The sequence below is a fragment of the Mus caroli genome, chromosome X (assembly GCF_900094665.2).
Source record: "Mus caroli chromosome X, CAROLI_EIJ_v1.1, whole genome shotgun sequence".
In the NCBI taxonomy this organism is placed as follows: domain Eukaryota; kingdom Metazoa; phylum Chordata; class Mammalia; order Rodentia; family Muridae; genus Mus; species Mus caroli.
In genome coordinates, this window is record NC_034589.1 from 64,252,268 (window position 1) to 64,267,960 (window position 15,693).

Genomic DNA, 15,693 nt, shown 5'->3' on the forward strand with positions numbered 1-15,693 from the left:
TTGATATGTACTCACTAATAAGTGGATATTAGCCCAGAAACTTAGAATACCCAAGATATAAGATACAATTTGAGAAATACATGAAACTCAAGAAGAACGAAGACCAAAGTGTGGACACTTTGCCCCTTCTCAGAATTGGGAACAAAACACCCATGGAAGGAGCTACAGAGACAAAGTTTGGACCTGAGAGGAAAGGATAAACCATCTAGAGCCTGCCATATCCAGGGATCCATCCCACAATCAGCCTCTAAACACTTACACCATTGCATACACTAGCAAGATTTTGCTGAAAGAACCCTGATATAGCTGTCTCTTGTGATACTATGCCGGGGCCTTGCCATCATAGAAGTTGATTCTCACAGTCAGCTATTGGATGGATCACAGGGCCCCCAATGGAGAAGCTAGAGAAAGCACCCAAGGAACTAAAGGGATCTGCAACCCTATAGGTGGAACAACATTATGAACTAACCAGTACCCCGGAGCTCTTGTCTCTAGCTGCATATGTATTGGAAGATGGACTAGTCGGCTGTCAGTGGAAATAGAGGACTATTGGTCGTGCAAAGTTTATATGCCTCAGTACAGGGGAATGCCAGGGCCAAGAAGTAGGAGTGTGTGTGTGTGGGGGGGGGGGAGAGAGTGGGTGTGGGAGGGTATGGGGGACTTTTGGGATAGCATTGTAAATATACATGGAATAAATATCTCATTAAAAAACAATTGATGTAGACATTGTGGCACTTTTTGGTGATATAAAGATGATTCTGATTTATCTCTTGAGTTAAGACAGGAAATGCAAGCACACCTTTACTACATATACTGCATATTTTCGGGGCTTATTTAGAGAAAATATTTAATTTTCCAATAATTTTGACATCATACTGACAGATATTTGTCAGTTTAGAAATTCTCTATGTTCCAAACGTTTTAAAACTTGAGTTTTTTTTTTTTAATGTGTTAGCATGCCTTGACAACTAAGGCAAGTCTAATAGGTAAACATCAATGAAGAATCATTAAGAGTTAGACATTGATCTACCTACTGAGAAAAACAAAGGTATGTCTTCTATATACCATCAAAACAACAACAGGCTATTTACTAGCTCACTTATAAGGAAATGAGGTATAAGGTATTCGGATCCTTATGATGTGGACTCAGAGGGCGGGGTGACTTTCCATGGCAAGAGGTATTATGCTGCTCTCTGTAGTAAGAAAGGATATGCTTATTTTGTAGAAATCTGCTTCTACTAAATCCATAAAGCACAACAATCATATTTTGAGCTGGAAATTACATCTCTTTGTTTCTGCTGGTAGATTCAGATCTTTGATCATAGACAAGTATCTGTGTTTGTAGCATATAATTAGATGACTTGAGAGATAGATTGTTTCTCTGAAAATATTTCAGACTTACATCAAATTCTTGGTGGGATTTTTAAGGCAATGGATTTTCTTTGTTTTCTATTTGGGGAGTGAATAGGCATACTGACTTTGGCTGCTGTCCAAATGGCTCATTGTGTAAGTCGGTTGAAGGAAATTGCTAGATGCAAAGAGTTTACTCTTGCCTTTGCTAAAAAGTAATTTCTGCCATTAAAATGGTAAACCTAGGGAATTTTAGGGAATAAAAATGATTTCTCCCCACCTATATCTTTTAAATATGCCTTTCAAATGTGCTTCTGAAAACAGGGCAATTATTCTACTGAGAATTATATAAAATGTTAATTGTTTAATCACTACTTCAGCACCAAGGTTACATATGATGCAATGTAAAATGTTCTTGAGGAGAAGGAAACTAAAACTGACTTGTATTTATTCAACCCCTAATGATCTCCATCCCCCACAGAAATCCCCTAGCATATATTTAGCATATTTTGGTATAATCTTTGAAATTCAGATTTCTCTAACTGCCCTAATTTTTTTACAAGTGTCTTAAGAATTAACACATGGCATGAATTAAATATATTCCAATAATGAGGCCAAGGTTCCTCGTTTGATTTTCTCTCTGATTATTCCTTTTGGTGTTCTTTCCTGGCTTTTCTTCTTGCTTCTGTCTATGCTCCAAATGTTTTATTTGAGCCCAATCTTCTCATTCCATTTTCCCTTCCCTTGGTGATATCATCCATTTCTAATACATCACACTTTATCCTTCCTTGTATTTTCCCATTCTAATATTGTATCCCTTATTCTTCCTCATATTTTCCCATCTTCATATACAAAGACAATAGAGTCATATATCCTTAGGTAGAGACTAATACCTGAGATTTGAATAAGAAGTATACCACCTGTATAACCTGAGCAGAAAATACCAAGGGCATATGAAGTACTTTCAATGTTGGACATTTATCTTTCATGGACCATGCTGCTTTCTACTTTTGTGCATGGAGAGCATGCTTATGGCTTCTATGGCATAAAGACCACATAAAATGTGGTCTTCTGTAACTAATGGTCCATTGCCAAATGACACCTAGGATAATGATAGCTTTTGCTCTTTGTAATGTATGGGTCCATAATAGTACTACCTAGGCATAGTGAAATCTTTTGATTTTCTGAATTACACAACTTGTTTTGATAGCCTATTTGGATGTAAAGGGAATCATAAAAGGTAATTTTGAGAATTAGCAACTGAAATCATCAGATTTATTTCCATGTATATAGCTACCGTTCATATTTTAAGTCATAAAAGACTTGCTTCATCGTTACAAAAATATAAGCATGAGCTTAATTATTTTATAAAATAACAACCTGACATTTTTTGAGATTAGCATATCCTACAAGGATATGATAGAGATGGGCTGTTGATTATCCAAAGATAGATATTTGGTTGACTCTTTTACTCTTACACATTAGGCTAACATTGTTTTGAAAAGATAACTTTGTTTTGATTTACTTAAGCAACATTTAAACTCCTGAAGAAAATTCTAACTCACTGGAAAGACACAGGAGACCTTGAGTCACTGTTGATGAACAATGCAGCATTTCAAAGTAAATGAGCATGAATCATCAATGTGTAAACACATTCGCCCCCAGAATGAGTAGGCAGACACCAGTAATTTATACAGTTCTCTGATGAAAAGGAATTAGACCCATGTTAGTCATAAGTTAGCTCAATTAGTTGTTGTTTAATCCATTGCCTTGTTTAAAGTTTGTGTAGTGAGGACAGCATAGTTTAACTGATTTCTCTATCAAGCAGGCATAGCATTTTATGGTATAATATATTGCAAAGATTGATATGTCACACAAGTCAAACATTCCTTGTAATCAAACTACCAGTAAGAAAATAGCTTTAATTATAATGTACAATGTATCAGTCTATCTCATGGAACCCACAATTAGTGGGGTTTTCTGTTTTTGTGTTTCTTTTGTTGTTATTTTGTAGAATTACTCATGGATGGGTGTCTGGGTCCATTTCTCTCAGTTCTAGTGGTACAGACCCCTCCAGATTCCATGCTGCCTCAGTCTCTGTTATTTCATATGAGCTTCGATCATGTTGGTTTAAAGGGCTGTGTGTCCATGGTATCCTCCATTCCCTCTTGTTCTTCCACTCTTTCCACCTCCACTTCTGATGGAGCCCTAAGATGATGAATTTGATTGAGATATCCCTTTAAAGTTAAATGTTCCAAAGTTTCTCATTCTCTGCGTAAAACCTGACCATGAACATCATTATTTGTCCTCCTCTTCTGTAAGAGAAAGCTTCTCTGATAATGGTTGGGCAGGGCACTGATTTATAAGTGTGTGGAATGTCATTTGGAGTAATTAAATTGATACTATTTAAAAAACAGAAGTATTTAGTTGTATCTAGTCTTAGGTTCTTTGTTACTCCAGCAGGATCAGGTACTGGTTTCTCTCCTGGAGTAAGCCTTCAATCAAATTGCACATTGTTTAGTTATCTTGCAATGAGGACACCATTGTAGATTTAAGGGTTTTTGTGTCTGTGTTGGTGTTTATGCCTCCACTTTGGTAGTATGAAGTACTCTTTCCTATACCAAGGATGCTAGCTCTTAAAGGTAAAGGCTTTATGTATGCAACAGCTCAACTTCCAAGTTCAGTGAGTCTTTTAGATCATATTTTCAGTAATGTCAACTTGCCATCAGTTTGAGGAGAGCTCCATAGAGTCTTGGCAATAGCCTGGATTGTTTGGGGGTTTCTATGGGACTCCTTTGTCCAACAACTCAATTATATATACCTCAATCCCAATCCTGACAGCTTTATTTGGTAAGAAGCAATGCCCCGTGGTTCCCTGTTACCCCCACCAATTAGTGATTTCATTTAGGTCTCCTTCATATATGTATATTTTAGGAAGCTTCTATTATATTAGGTTTCTATACTATCCTTAAAATGGCCCTTAGTTTTAGCTATTTTCCATGTATTCCCTTCCTTGTGTCCCTCCTTCATCTCTGCTTCTCTCTAATTGATTCTCCCATTCCACTCTCTATCCTCATTCATACATAACTTTCTCTTCTGTTTCCCTTTCTTAGGAAGATCTATCTGTCATTCCCAGTCCCTTACTCTACACCTAACCACTTTGTTCATATGCATTGTAGCAGGGTTATCACTGAATTAATATTCACATACAAGTGAATACATACCATGTGTGTCTGGGTTACCTTACTCAGAGTGATTTTTTTCTAATCCCATCCATATACTTGTTAATTTCATGATTTCTTTTTTTTTAATCATCTGACTAATACTACAATGTTTGAATGCACCACACTTTTTAAAATCCATTCTTCTGTTGTGACATCTACATTGTTTCAAATTTCTGGCTCTTATGAAAAGAACAGGATGTTTGGACAAGTGTCTCTATAGTAGGATAAAGCTTCCTTTGCTTAAATGACCAAGAGTTGTATAGCTGGATCTTGAAGTATATACATTTCCATTTTCTTGAGAAACTACAACACCAATTTATATAATGACTGTACAAGTTTACACACCTACCAGGCATAAATGATAATTCCCCTTACCTTACATATTCACCACAATGAGCTGTCACTTGTGATTTTGATCTTAGCCATTTGGACATTTTAAAATGAAATTTCAAAGTAGTTTGACATTTGTGTTTCCTAAGTGGCTAAGGATGTTGAACCCATATTTACGTGTTTTTCCACTACTTGAGTTTCCTTTTTTGATAATTCTATTTAGATCTATACCCCATTTTAAAAATAAATTATTTATTTATTTATATTTCAAATGGTGTCCCCTACTAGGCCCACTCCCAAAGTCCCCCCACCCCACCCCTCTTTCCCTTTGTTTCTGGTATTATAGAGCAACAGTGTACTCCATTTTGAATTGAATTGCTTTCTTTATAGTTTTTTATTTGTTGTTCTTTATTATATTTTGGTTAGTAGTCCTCTTGCAGGTATATAGTTGTAAAAACCTTCTCCCATTCTGTAGGCTACTGTTTTATCTGAATGACTGTATAATGTTCAGTTTCACAAGGTCCCATTTATTGATTGTTGATCTTAGAACCTGTGCTAATGGTGTTCTGCTTAGAATGTCTTCTGCTGTGGCAATGAATTTAAGGCTACTTCCAAAGTTTTCTCTTTTTCCCTTTTTTTTTATTAGAATAATTTCTTCATTTACATTTCAACCCCAAATCTCCCTATACTCTCCCCCGCCCTGCTCCCCAACTCACTCACTCCTGCTTCCTGGCCCTGGCATTCCCCTGTACTGAGGCATATGATCTTAGCAATATCAAGGGCCAACTTTCTCTTCTATCAGGATCAGTGTATCTGGTTTAATGTTGAGGTCTTTGATCCACATAGACTTGAGTTTTTTTTTTTTTTTGCAGGGTGACAAATATGAATCTAATAGGATTCTTTAACATGCAGACATAGAATCTGACTAGCACTATTAGTTGAAGATGATGTCTTTTTATCTTATGTATATTTCTGGCTCCTTTATTAAAAATATCAAGTATCCATCAGTGTGGATTTATGTCTGTGTCTTCAATCAAATTAAATTGATTAATGTGTCTGTTTTTGTAGCAATGCCATTCTACAACCTTGAAATTGGGGGTGGTGATACTTCTTCTAGAAGTTCTTTTATTATTCAGTATGGCTTGGGGTTATCTTGGTGTGTGTGTGTGTGTGTGTGTGTGTCTGCACGCACGTGTGTGTGCTTATGTATGTATGTATGTATGTATGTATGTAAGTATGTGTGTGTCTCCATATGAAAGGGAAAACTGTTCATTGAAGATCTGTGAGAAATTCTATTGGGATCCAAATTTCTTTTCAATGTAAGATTTATGTTTTCCTCATTTAGCACACAAAGTATGAAATTACATGACAGTCTGGTGATTTTAAAAAGCTTTCTTTATTGGTCTATCTAAGGCATCTATTTGAAGTGTTAATGTTAGGAAGCAGACATCTATTAATTTTATCTCCTCCCACCCCCATCTTTTTGTTACTTTAGACAAACAAAGGGGACGCCCTTGCCAACCGAGTCCAGAACACTCTTGGAAGTTATGATGAAATGAAGGATCTGATATCTAACCATTCCAGCCAGAATCATCTGGTGGGCATCCCAAAGAATTCTGCATCCCAAACTCCCATCAGCAAAAGTGAAGCAAGCTTTTATCCAGAACAAAAAAATCGAATGATCCCATCTCACCAGGAGACTACCCACTCCTCAACACAGATGCCTCCACCTTCAGTCGTAATACTGAATTCCACTCTAATACACAGCAACAGAAAATCAAAATCTGAGTGGCCACGAGATAGTCATAACACTAGCCCTGCACAAGCAAGCCAGACCAGCAGTCAACCAAACAAGATGCAGACATCCACACAAGACCCACCTCAAACTAGACTGGAAGACTTCTTTGTCTACCCGGCTGAGCAACCCCAAATTGGTACAGTTGAAAAATCTAACCCATCTGCAAAGGAAGAAAATAACCCTAATTCAGGTGGAGAAGATGCTTTCAAAGAAATTTTTCAGTCTAATTCACCAGAAGAATCTGAATTTACAGTGCAGGCTCCTGGGTCTCCCCTAGTTGCCTCATCTTTATTAGCTCCCAGCAGTGGCCTTTCAGTCCCAACATTCCCACCAGGGCTTTACTGCAAAACAAGCATGGGACAACAAAAGCCAACTGCATATGTAAGGCCCATGGATGGGCAGGACCAGGCAACTGACATCTCTCCAACACTGAAGCCTTCCATTGAATTTGAGAACAGTTTTGGAAACCTCTCCTTTGGATCACTATTGGATGGGAAACCCAGTGCAGTCAGTTCAAAGACTAAACTGCCAAAGTTCACAATCCTGCAAACAAGTGAAGTAAGTAATTTTTAAAGTTTTTTTTTTTTTTTATTTCATAGTTGGATTTTCTATTCTCTCTTGTCAACTACTTGCAACCTATTCGCTTTTCTTACTTGGTTGTGTGCATGGATGTCTTCAAGTTGAGTTTGATACTTAATATATGGTAACTTGTGATCCAATTAAGTAACACACTGTAAGTTTAGTTAAGCCTCCATAATTTGTAATGATAAAATGCATGATTGGGTTGAGTGAATGAAATAGGGTAGTTATAGAATGATTTTAGGAAATTAACCTTTAATAAAATTATGCAGAACATAAAAGTATTTTCTAGAATGAATGCCTTACTTTTTTCCTTTGAAACAGGAACTCACATAGCCAAGGCTGGCATCAAATTCACAAAGAAAAGAAAAATGATCTTAAACTCCTAATCCTTCCACCTCTTCCTCCCATGTGCTCCAAATACACACCACACACACCACAATCCTCAGGGCCTAGCACTATGAGGCATTTAAAACACTTCTTTCATGAACTCTTGCAAGTCTGTTTAGAGGGGTATTATTTGGCAAGGTACTGATATTACCTTCTTATGCCCCAGTCTTCTTTTGGATGCCACGTTCTTTCATAGATGCCCCCAAAGCCCTTTTTAAAATTACCTCTATCCTTGCTGTATGTTTAACCAAGTCTCACTGTGGTTAAAATGACTAATACTTTGTCTAACTCAAGAAACATTGCCTATAAGTGAGAAGTCCAATGGGACCATAGCCTCTTACGAACAAACAGGTAATGACTATGACAGTCCTTATGGATCCTGAGTGGAGGATGTATGTAAGGCTGCTCCTGAGATGACCTCATGTAAACAGCTGCCCACTGCCATTTCAAGCATATAGTTTCTAAGAAGCCACAACTTTTGGGTTAGATTTCTGTAACTGGTCACTAGAAGCTTGAAAAAACACAGGGGAAACCATATTAACATTCATTTATTTATTTATTTATTTATTTATTTATTTATTTATTTATTTATTTATGTATTTATGTATTTATTTATTTATAAATAATTAGGTATTCTCCTCATTTACATTTCCAATGCTATCCCAAAAGTCCCCCATACCCTCCCCCCCCCGACTCCCCTACCCACCCACTCCCACTTTTTGGCCCTGGCGTTCCCCTGTACTGGGGCATATAAAGTTTGCATGTCCAATTAACATTCTTAATCATTGAGAGTTATAAGGTAGCGGCCTGAATTGTTAGAGTTTACAAGACAGTGCTGGGTAAATTACTGAAGCATGAGCTAATAAGCTCATACATCATACTTTAGCTTTTCATCTTTCCTTCATTCTCTGTATATATCTTGATGATGACTTTGGTGAATTGTACAAATACAAGAAAAGAGAGGCCTAGGGCATATGATTGCATTTTGTGAATCTGTGTTTTGATATTGTCTCATACTGAGGTGATTTTATTTTCGTATTATTCATGAAGTCTTGTCCAGGTTGCACTTACATATCTCTCTGATCTGTCACCACTTCTCTACACCCAATGCCTTTTTCTGGGGATTGCTGGTACCTCTCCAAACAGAATCCCTCCCTTCTATCTTACATCTCTTCCAAACAGTCCTCTCTTTATGCAAGTCAGTCCCTTCTTTTGATTCTTCAATACTTTGTCATTACTATAAAAAAAAAAAAGTCCAGTGTTCTTAGTTCCATATCTAAATTTCTTCACACTGTGACTTGACTTTTTCTCTCTGGTACAAAGGGAAGTGTTTGGTAGAAAATATGTTCTACCTAATTGTATTTTTTTCCTGCCTGTTTCTTACTCTTTTCTATTGTTATGTACTCATTAAGGAATCTTAATCTTAATTTCTTAAGCATGTCTTAATATTGAGTTTTAATATAAAAGAACTAAATATGGACATGCTTTGAAAGAAGAGAACAATAATACGGAATTGAAATATCCTTTGAACCCTACCTTGTCTTAGTATCTACTACTGTTCTCTCCTTACACTGCAGTGGCACTATTCAGGACTGACCTACAAGTAGTACTGCTCCATAAAGCAGTCTGCTAGGCTGTTCCATAACTCATTAACAGAGTGTCAGGTCACCCACCCAGTGGTATCCATTCTATTGTAAGCCTCACTCTTATAATTAACAAAATAGCTGACCCAGGCACAGAAATAACTTCATGGTTTTTCCTCAATGCTGCAACACACTGAACAAGAGGTATATTTTCTGAGTGAGCTGGCATCATCTCTGGATATGATTGTTCAAGGAGCAGCCATGTGTATGCAGCCTTAGTGATGGTTCAAGTTGACTCTGGTTGAGCTTTCTCTATAAAAATGGGTCAGCTGTAATAAAGTCATAATAAGGGATCAGTGAAAAGAGTGTGATTTTAATATAGAGGTCTCGAAGGATTTCAAATGGGTAAAGAGTGAAGTTTAGGGCCCTAAAATCAAGGAAATAGACAGAATTGAGGGGCAATGTGAACCAAAATTAGGAGGAAAGAAATTGAGATCTTAGAGAGCCCAACAGAGAACATGGGAGGCTATAAATTGGAATATGCATATAGACAGGATATAACATTGTGGAGCTTTGAACCTAATGGAATTTATGGGGCTGGAACTGATGAATTCTGAAAATTTACCCTATTAACTCTTTTTTTTAAATTTTTAATATTTTTTATTACGTATTTTCCTCAATTACATGGACTTTTCAAAAGCATTTAGCTTCAGAATTCAGCTCCAGCTCAAGTCGCCAAGAATTTCAGTCACTGGGTTCTGGATCCCTAGTCAGTACAGCTATCTTTGATGGGTTGCAGTATTACGTTGAATTATTACTAACTCTTATCTACACAGCTATTTCAGTATTTGTCTAAGCATTTGTAGTCCTTTCCCTGACTTTAGTGACCAGTGCTGACATACATTAGTGAAGTTTATTTGGCCTGGTTAAGGAACAGGGAAAATTAAATGATAGTATTCATCCCACTCAAACTGAGAGATACACAAATAATCAGATATGAATCTTTACAAACGCACAAATTTAATTTTTTAAAAAACCTGATATGCATGTGTGTGTGTGTGTGTGTGTGTGTGTATGTGTGTGTGTGTGCTTGTGCACCCATGTTAATTTAGGTCTATAATTATTAGGAAAAATTATTTCTGGTTTATAAAACCTTTCTTCACTTCTTAAAATTTCTACACTACATTAAGAAGACCAAATGTACAACCAACTTTATGGCAAAAGGTCAGCTGTCCAATTGGGACTTAACATTTACACAAATAATAAAAACACCATGCTAAAAATTTATTAACATTTTATGCCCCCAAAGAAGAGTAATGTATTATATAGTTGAGTACAGAAAAACTTTCTAGAAAATGTGTCTGAAAACAGTAAAAGCTTAATTTATACGCAATAGAAACTGAAAGCTGATTGCAAATTATGTTTTCTTAAAAATGGAATTGCTAATAAATAGATATTTATACATGATTCTGTTACAAATGTTTATTTTATTGTATTTTCCTTTTTATTTTACATTTTGCATTATGATGAAAATATGCTCATGTGGATACCTTCGTAATTTTTTGCAATGTCAATTTCTTTATTTTTATTTCTATTTTTTATTAGATATTTTCTTTATTTACATTTCAAAAGCTATCCCTAAAGTTCCCTATACCCGCCACCCCAGTCCTGCTCCCCTACCCACCCACTCCCACTTCTTGGCCCTGGCTTTCCCCTGTACTGGGGCATATATTTTGCAAGACCAAGGGGTCTCTCTTCCAAATGATGGCCAACTAAGCCATCTTCTGCTACATATGCAGCTAGAGACATGAGCTCTGAGGGTACTGGTTAGTTCATATTGTTGTTCCACCTATAGGGTTGCAGATCCCTTCAGCTCCTTGGGTACTTTCTCTAGCTTCTCCATTGGGGGCCCTGTGTTCCATCCTATAGATGACTGTGAACATCCACTTCTGTATTTGCCAGGCACTGGCATAGCCTCACACAAGACAGCTATATCAGGGTCCCTTCAGCAAAATCTTGCTGGCATATGCAATAGTGTCTGGGTTTGGTGGCTGATTATGGGATGGATCCCCGGGTGGGGTAGTCTCTGGATGGTCTATCCTTTCGTCTTAGCTCCATACTTTGTCTCTGTAACTCCTTCCATGGGTATTTTGTTCCCTATTCCAAGAAAGAATGAAGTATCCACACATTGGTCTTCCTTCTTCTTGATTTTCTTGTGTTTTGCAAATTGTTTCTTGGGTATTCTAAGTTTCTGGGCTAATATCCACTTATCAGTGAGTGCATATCAAGTGAGTTTACAAATGAGATATCTGGTATGACATGCTAAGTGTCTCAAATAACATTTGAGAGTATAGCACTAACAGAGAGTAACATCATCCTAATTTGCTTCACACACTTCTGTGCACTGTGATTAAGGTCACTGAAAGCTCCAGTTGGCTAACAACTCAGAGCTTTGGACAGAAGTTTAATGGGACTGATATATTTTAATGACTGTGTAGTTTTTTTCACCTCGCTGTAAAATTTTGTTCACATTCATGATTCTGCCTCTTCCTGTTCAGTGAGAATTGTAATAATATTGATTTTTAGTTACCATGATATTAATGGTAAAGTTTTATCCCTTCTGTGAGTATTATCAAGAATACTGGGATCTCGCCAATGACAGTTTAGATATGTCTGCAATACACATCTGGATTGTATCACATGACTATTGTCTATTCTTAGGGAAGTAAATAAGGATTGAGACTCAGCTTTAAGTGGCTTAATATAAATCTTACAAGAACAGAATAGGGACACTCTATATGGCTTTACACATTCAAGATGTGAAAAACTTTTCAACATTAACATGTGTGCACAGATGTGTAGAAAACAGAATGTTTTTTCCTCATACATGTGTGCTTGTTGTTTTATGTTTTTGGATGAAACATTCTAACTTGTTCATTCTTAGCGGAATTTACAGTCATTTCCCCAAACACATCATTTCATGTTTTGCCTAATTTTAGTGTTTGCTGAAGCTAAATGAAGCCAGTAAAGCAGAGCACCTGAACAAGATATTAAAGAATAGCCTGCTTTTCTTGTGAGAACATTGACACAGAGAGAGGAGTCATTTAGTATTGCTGTGTTTCAGTAATGAGGAAAGGGGTTCTGAGGTGAGAAGGCTGACACAAATTCCTAAAATAATTGGACGGCTTTATAAGGCATTGGAATATGGGAATATCTAGACAAAGTTTCACAGAGAATGATTGAAAGATTTTGAACTTGGTCTTGAATGCTAAATCAAATTATAAATCTGGATGTCACATCATATACATTCATATCATTAATAGAGGGAATGACATATACAAAACTGGAAGATAATAAAAATGCTAAACATTCTGGAGAAAGACATGTTTGTCTACAACTAAAGGTTTGGAGGAGATAGAGCTAAACAACAATAACAACAACAATAAACAATAATAATATTTACCTTGAATGTATAGGCAGTGTGGCAACCAGGCACAATAAAATTATACACTAGATACTTCAGATTCTCTGACTTAATGGATAATCAGGGAACTCTTAAAAGCCAAATTGAGCCTTTTTATTTGTTGTCCAATATAATATTGTAATCCTTGATAATATATATATATATATATATATATATATACACACACACATATATATATATGTGTGTGTGTGTGTGTGTGTATATACCACCAACAAAAATAAACACTGTAGGTAGTATTATGTATTTGTGTATACACATAAACACATATAGATATATGTAGCAATGATAACGCAAAAGACACTATCAGTTTTGAGTAAAGGCCATGGGATGAGTTTGGAGGAGGAAAGGGAAGGAGGAAAGTGATGTAAGTCTATTTAATTTATGATGTATTTTACAATTCCACCAGGAAGTTCTGAGTCACCTGTGTTTGTTCTCCACTTCCTTATAAGAAAGAAAATCACATTTATTCTTTTCTTTTTTTTATGTTCTTTGTTTATTGGGTATTTATTTCATTTACATTTCCAATGCTATCCCAAAAGTCCCCTACATGCTCCCCCACCCACTCCCCCACCCACCCACTCCCACTTCTTGGCCCTGGCATTCCCCTGTACTGGGGCATATAAAGTTTGCATGACCAATGGACCTCTCTTTCCACTGATGGCTGACTAGATCATCTTCTGCTACATATGCAGCTAGAGACACGAGCTCCAGGGGTACTGGTTAGTTGATACTGTTGTTCCACCTATAGAGTTTCTTCTTTTCTAAACTGCAACGTTTCCTCTGTAAGATGTCTCAAAGCTCTTGACAAGAAAAAGTGTGTATGCCCGCTGCTCATTCATTTTGTCCTTCATTTGGCCATTAGAACTAATCAAACAGTGGTATGTAGAAACACTGGCATTAACACCATTTTGCTTTCCTGATTTTTCTCTTTCTTGTTTCTCCAAGTCCCACTGTTTTCTCATATGCAACATTTTCTTTGGAATATAGCCGGCAGCCTCCTGAGAAACTGTTAGCCATATCAGCCTTTCATTTCTCCAAGTTACATGACTGTTACTTTCTCTTTTTTTTTAATATTTGTATTACGTATTTTCCTCAATTACATTTCCAATGCTATCCCCAAAGTCTCCCATACTCCCCCCCATTTCCCTACCCACCCATTCCCACTTTTTGGCCCTGGTGTTCCCTTGTACTGGGGCATATAAAGTTTGCATGTCCAATGGGCCTCTCTTTCCAGTGATGGCCACCTAGGCCATCTTTTGATACATATGCAGCTAGACTGTTACTTTCTATACATTACTCTTGGTGTTATTTGTTTTTATCTGTTGTCATTGCTAGTATTTGTGTGTGTGATTGAAAATAAGTCAAAAATTACTTAATCCTCATTCTGTAATACAACTTCAAGTGTGTTTTACAAATGTAAGTGATCACCATTGCTAATGATAAAACTTAATACATGACAATTTATTCAGTTTAGTGATTCCTCATGAGACAACTGAAAGCAAATATTTCTATGAGGGAATATGTGATACAGTCACAAAGCATGACTTCAATGATTTATGGTGGCATATGGGATCTACTGAATTGTCTTGGTTTTTGAATTTGAGAGTGCTTTTTACCTTTCTGGACCTCCTGTCACACAAGATTACACTGGTTCCTTGGTGAATTCAACTCATCTCTAGATCACTGAAAGTACATTCCTCTTTGTCAGGTAAGCCTACCTCAATTTTGTTTGTAAAGTAAGATTAGCCAGTCCTTTCCAGTTTTCCAAGGTTATCCACATGGGGACAGAATGAGGCCATGTCGCCCTTTATACTCCTCATTACCACCTTTTACAATAATCTAGGAGTAACTGACACTAGGCAAATATGAGAAAACTGAGTATATTTTGGTAATCATTTGAAATTAATCCTAGAGCATTATTAAATTTCAACTTTTTAATAATAGGTATATTCTGTATTTCATCCAAAAGCAATAAGCTGTGGAATCATCAAAGCCTTGTATTCCTTTTGTTAATATTCACTAAAAAAATGGCAGATAGAAAATATCTATTTTCATCCAAGAAAATATTTGTACAGGTTCAGTATACAGTGACATGATAAATCTTTGTAATGTGTGTTCCAAATCATCCTGTTATCACTGGATACATTGATTAGTTCAGTACTTTCTGAGACAGCCATAAAAAAGGGTACCATCATTCTGTGTTAAAGAATAAGAAAAATTGGTAGGTAGATAACCATATTGATCCCACTAAAAGAGTAAATACAAAGGGCTCTAGATATGAGTTATAAAATTTTTATGGGTGCTATGAGTCTGTTTACTATTTATAATTACTATGAAAGCAAATAATCTTTAATTAACCAATATTTTAAAAAGGAGTAGGGTTTTTTGTCTTTTGTTTATTAGATATTTTCTTTATTTACATTTCAAATTCTATCCCGAAAGTTCCCTAAACACTTCCCTAGTGCTGCTCCCCTACCTATCCACTTCCACTTCTTGGCCCTGGTGTTTCCTTGTACTGGGGCATATAAAGTTTGCAATACCAAAGGGCCTCTCTTCCCAATGATGGACAACTAGGCCATCTTCTGCTACATATGCAGCTAGAGACATGAGCTCTGGGAGTACTGGTTAGTTCATATTGTTGTTCCCCCTATAGGATTGCAGACCCCTTCAGCTCCTTGGGTACTTTCTCTAGCTTCTCCATTGGGGGCCCTGTGCTCCATCCTATAGATGACTGTGAGCATCTACTTCTGTATTTGCCAGGCACTGGCAAAGCCTCGCAGGAGACAGCTATATAAGGGTCCTTTCAGCAAAATCTTGCTGGCATATGCAATAGTGTCTGTGTTTGGTGGCTGATTATGGGATGGATCCCCGGGTGGGGCAGTCTCTGGATGGTCCATCCTTTCATCTTAGCTCCAAACTTTGTCTCTGTAATTCCTTTTATGGGTATTTTGTTCC

General features: G+C 36.8%; 1 protein-coding gene across 3 annotated transcripts in view; it reads left to right on the forward strand.

The window, feature by feature from the left end:
- The window catches only part of Aff2 (AF4/FMR2 family member 2), a 479,843-nt gene that overhangs the window by 164,658 nt on the left and 299,492 nt on the right, over positions 1-15,693 (forward strand). For all 3 annotated transcript variants that reach the window (XM_021152988.2, XM_029473591.1, XM_021152989.2), the window contains exon 3: positions 6,400-7,260. In XM_021152988.2, the coding sequence (XP_021008647.1) occupies positions 6,400-7,260 (861 nt within the window). The remainder of the gene's footprint in view (positions 1-6,399; positions 7,261-15,693) is intronic.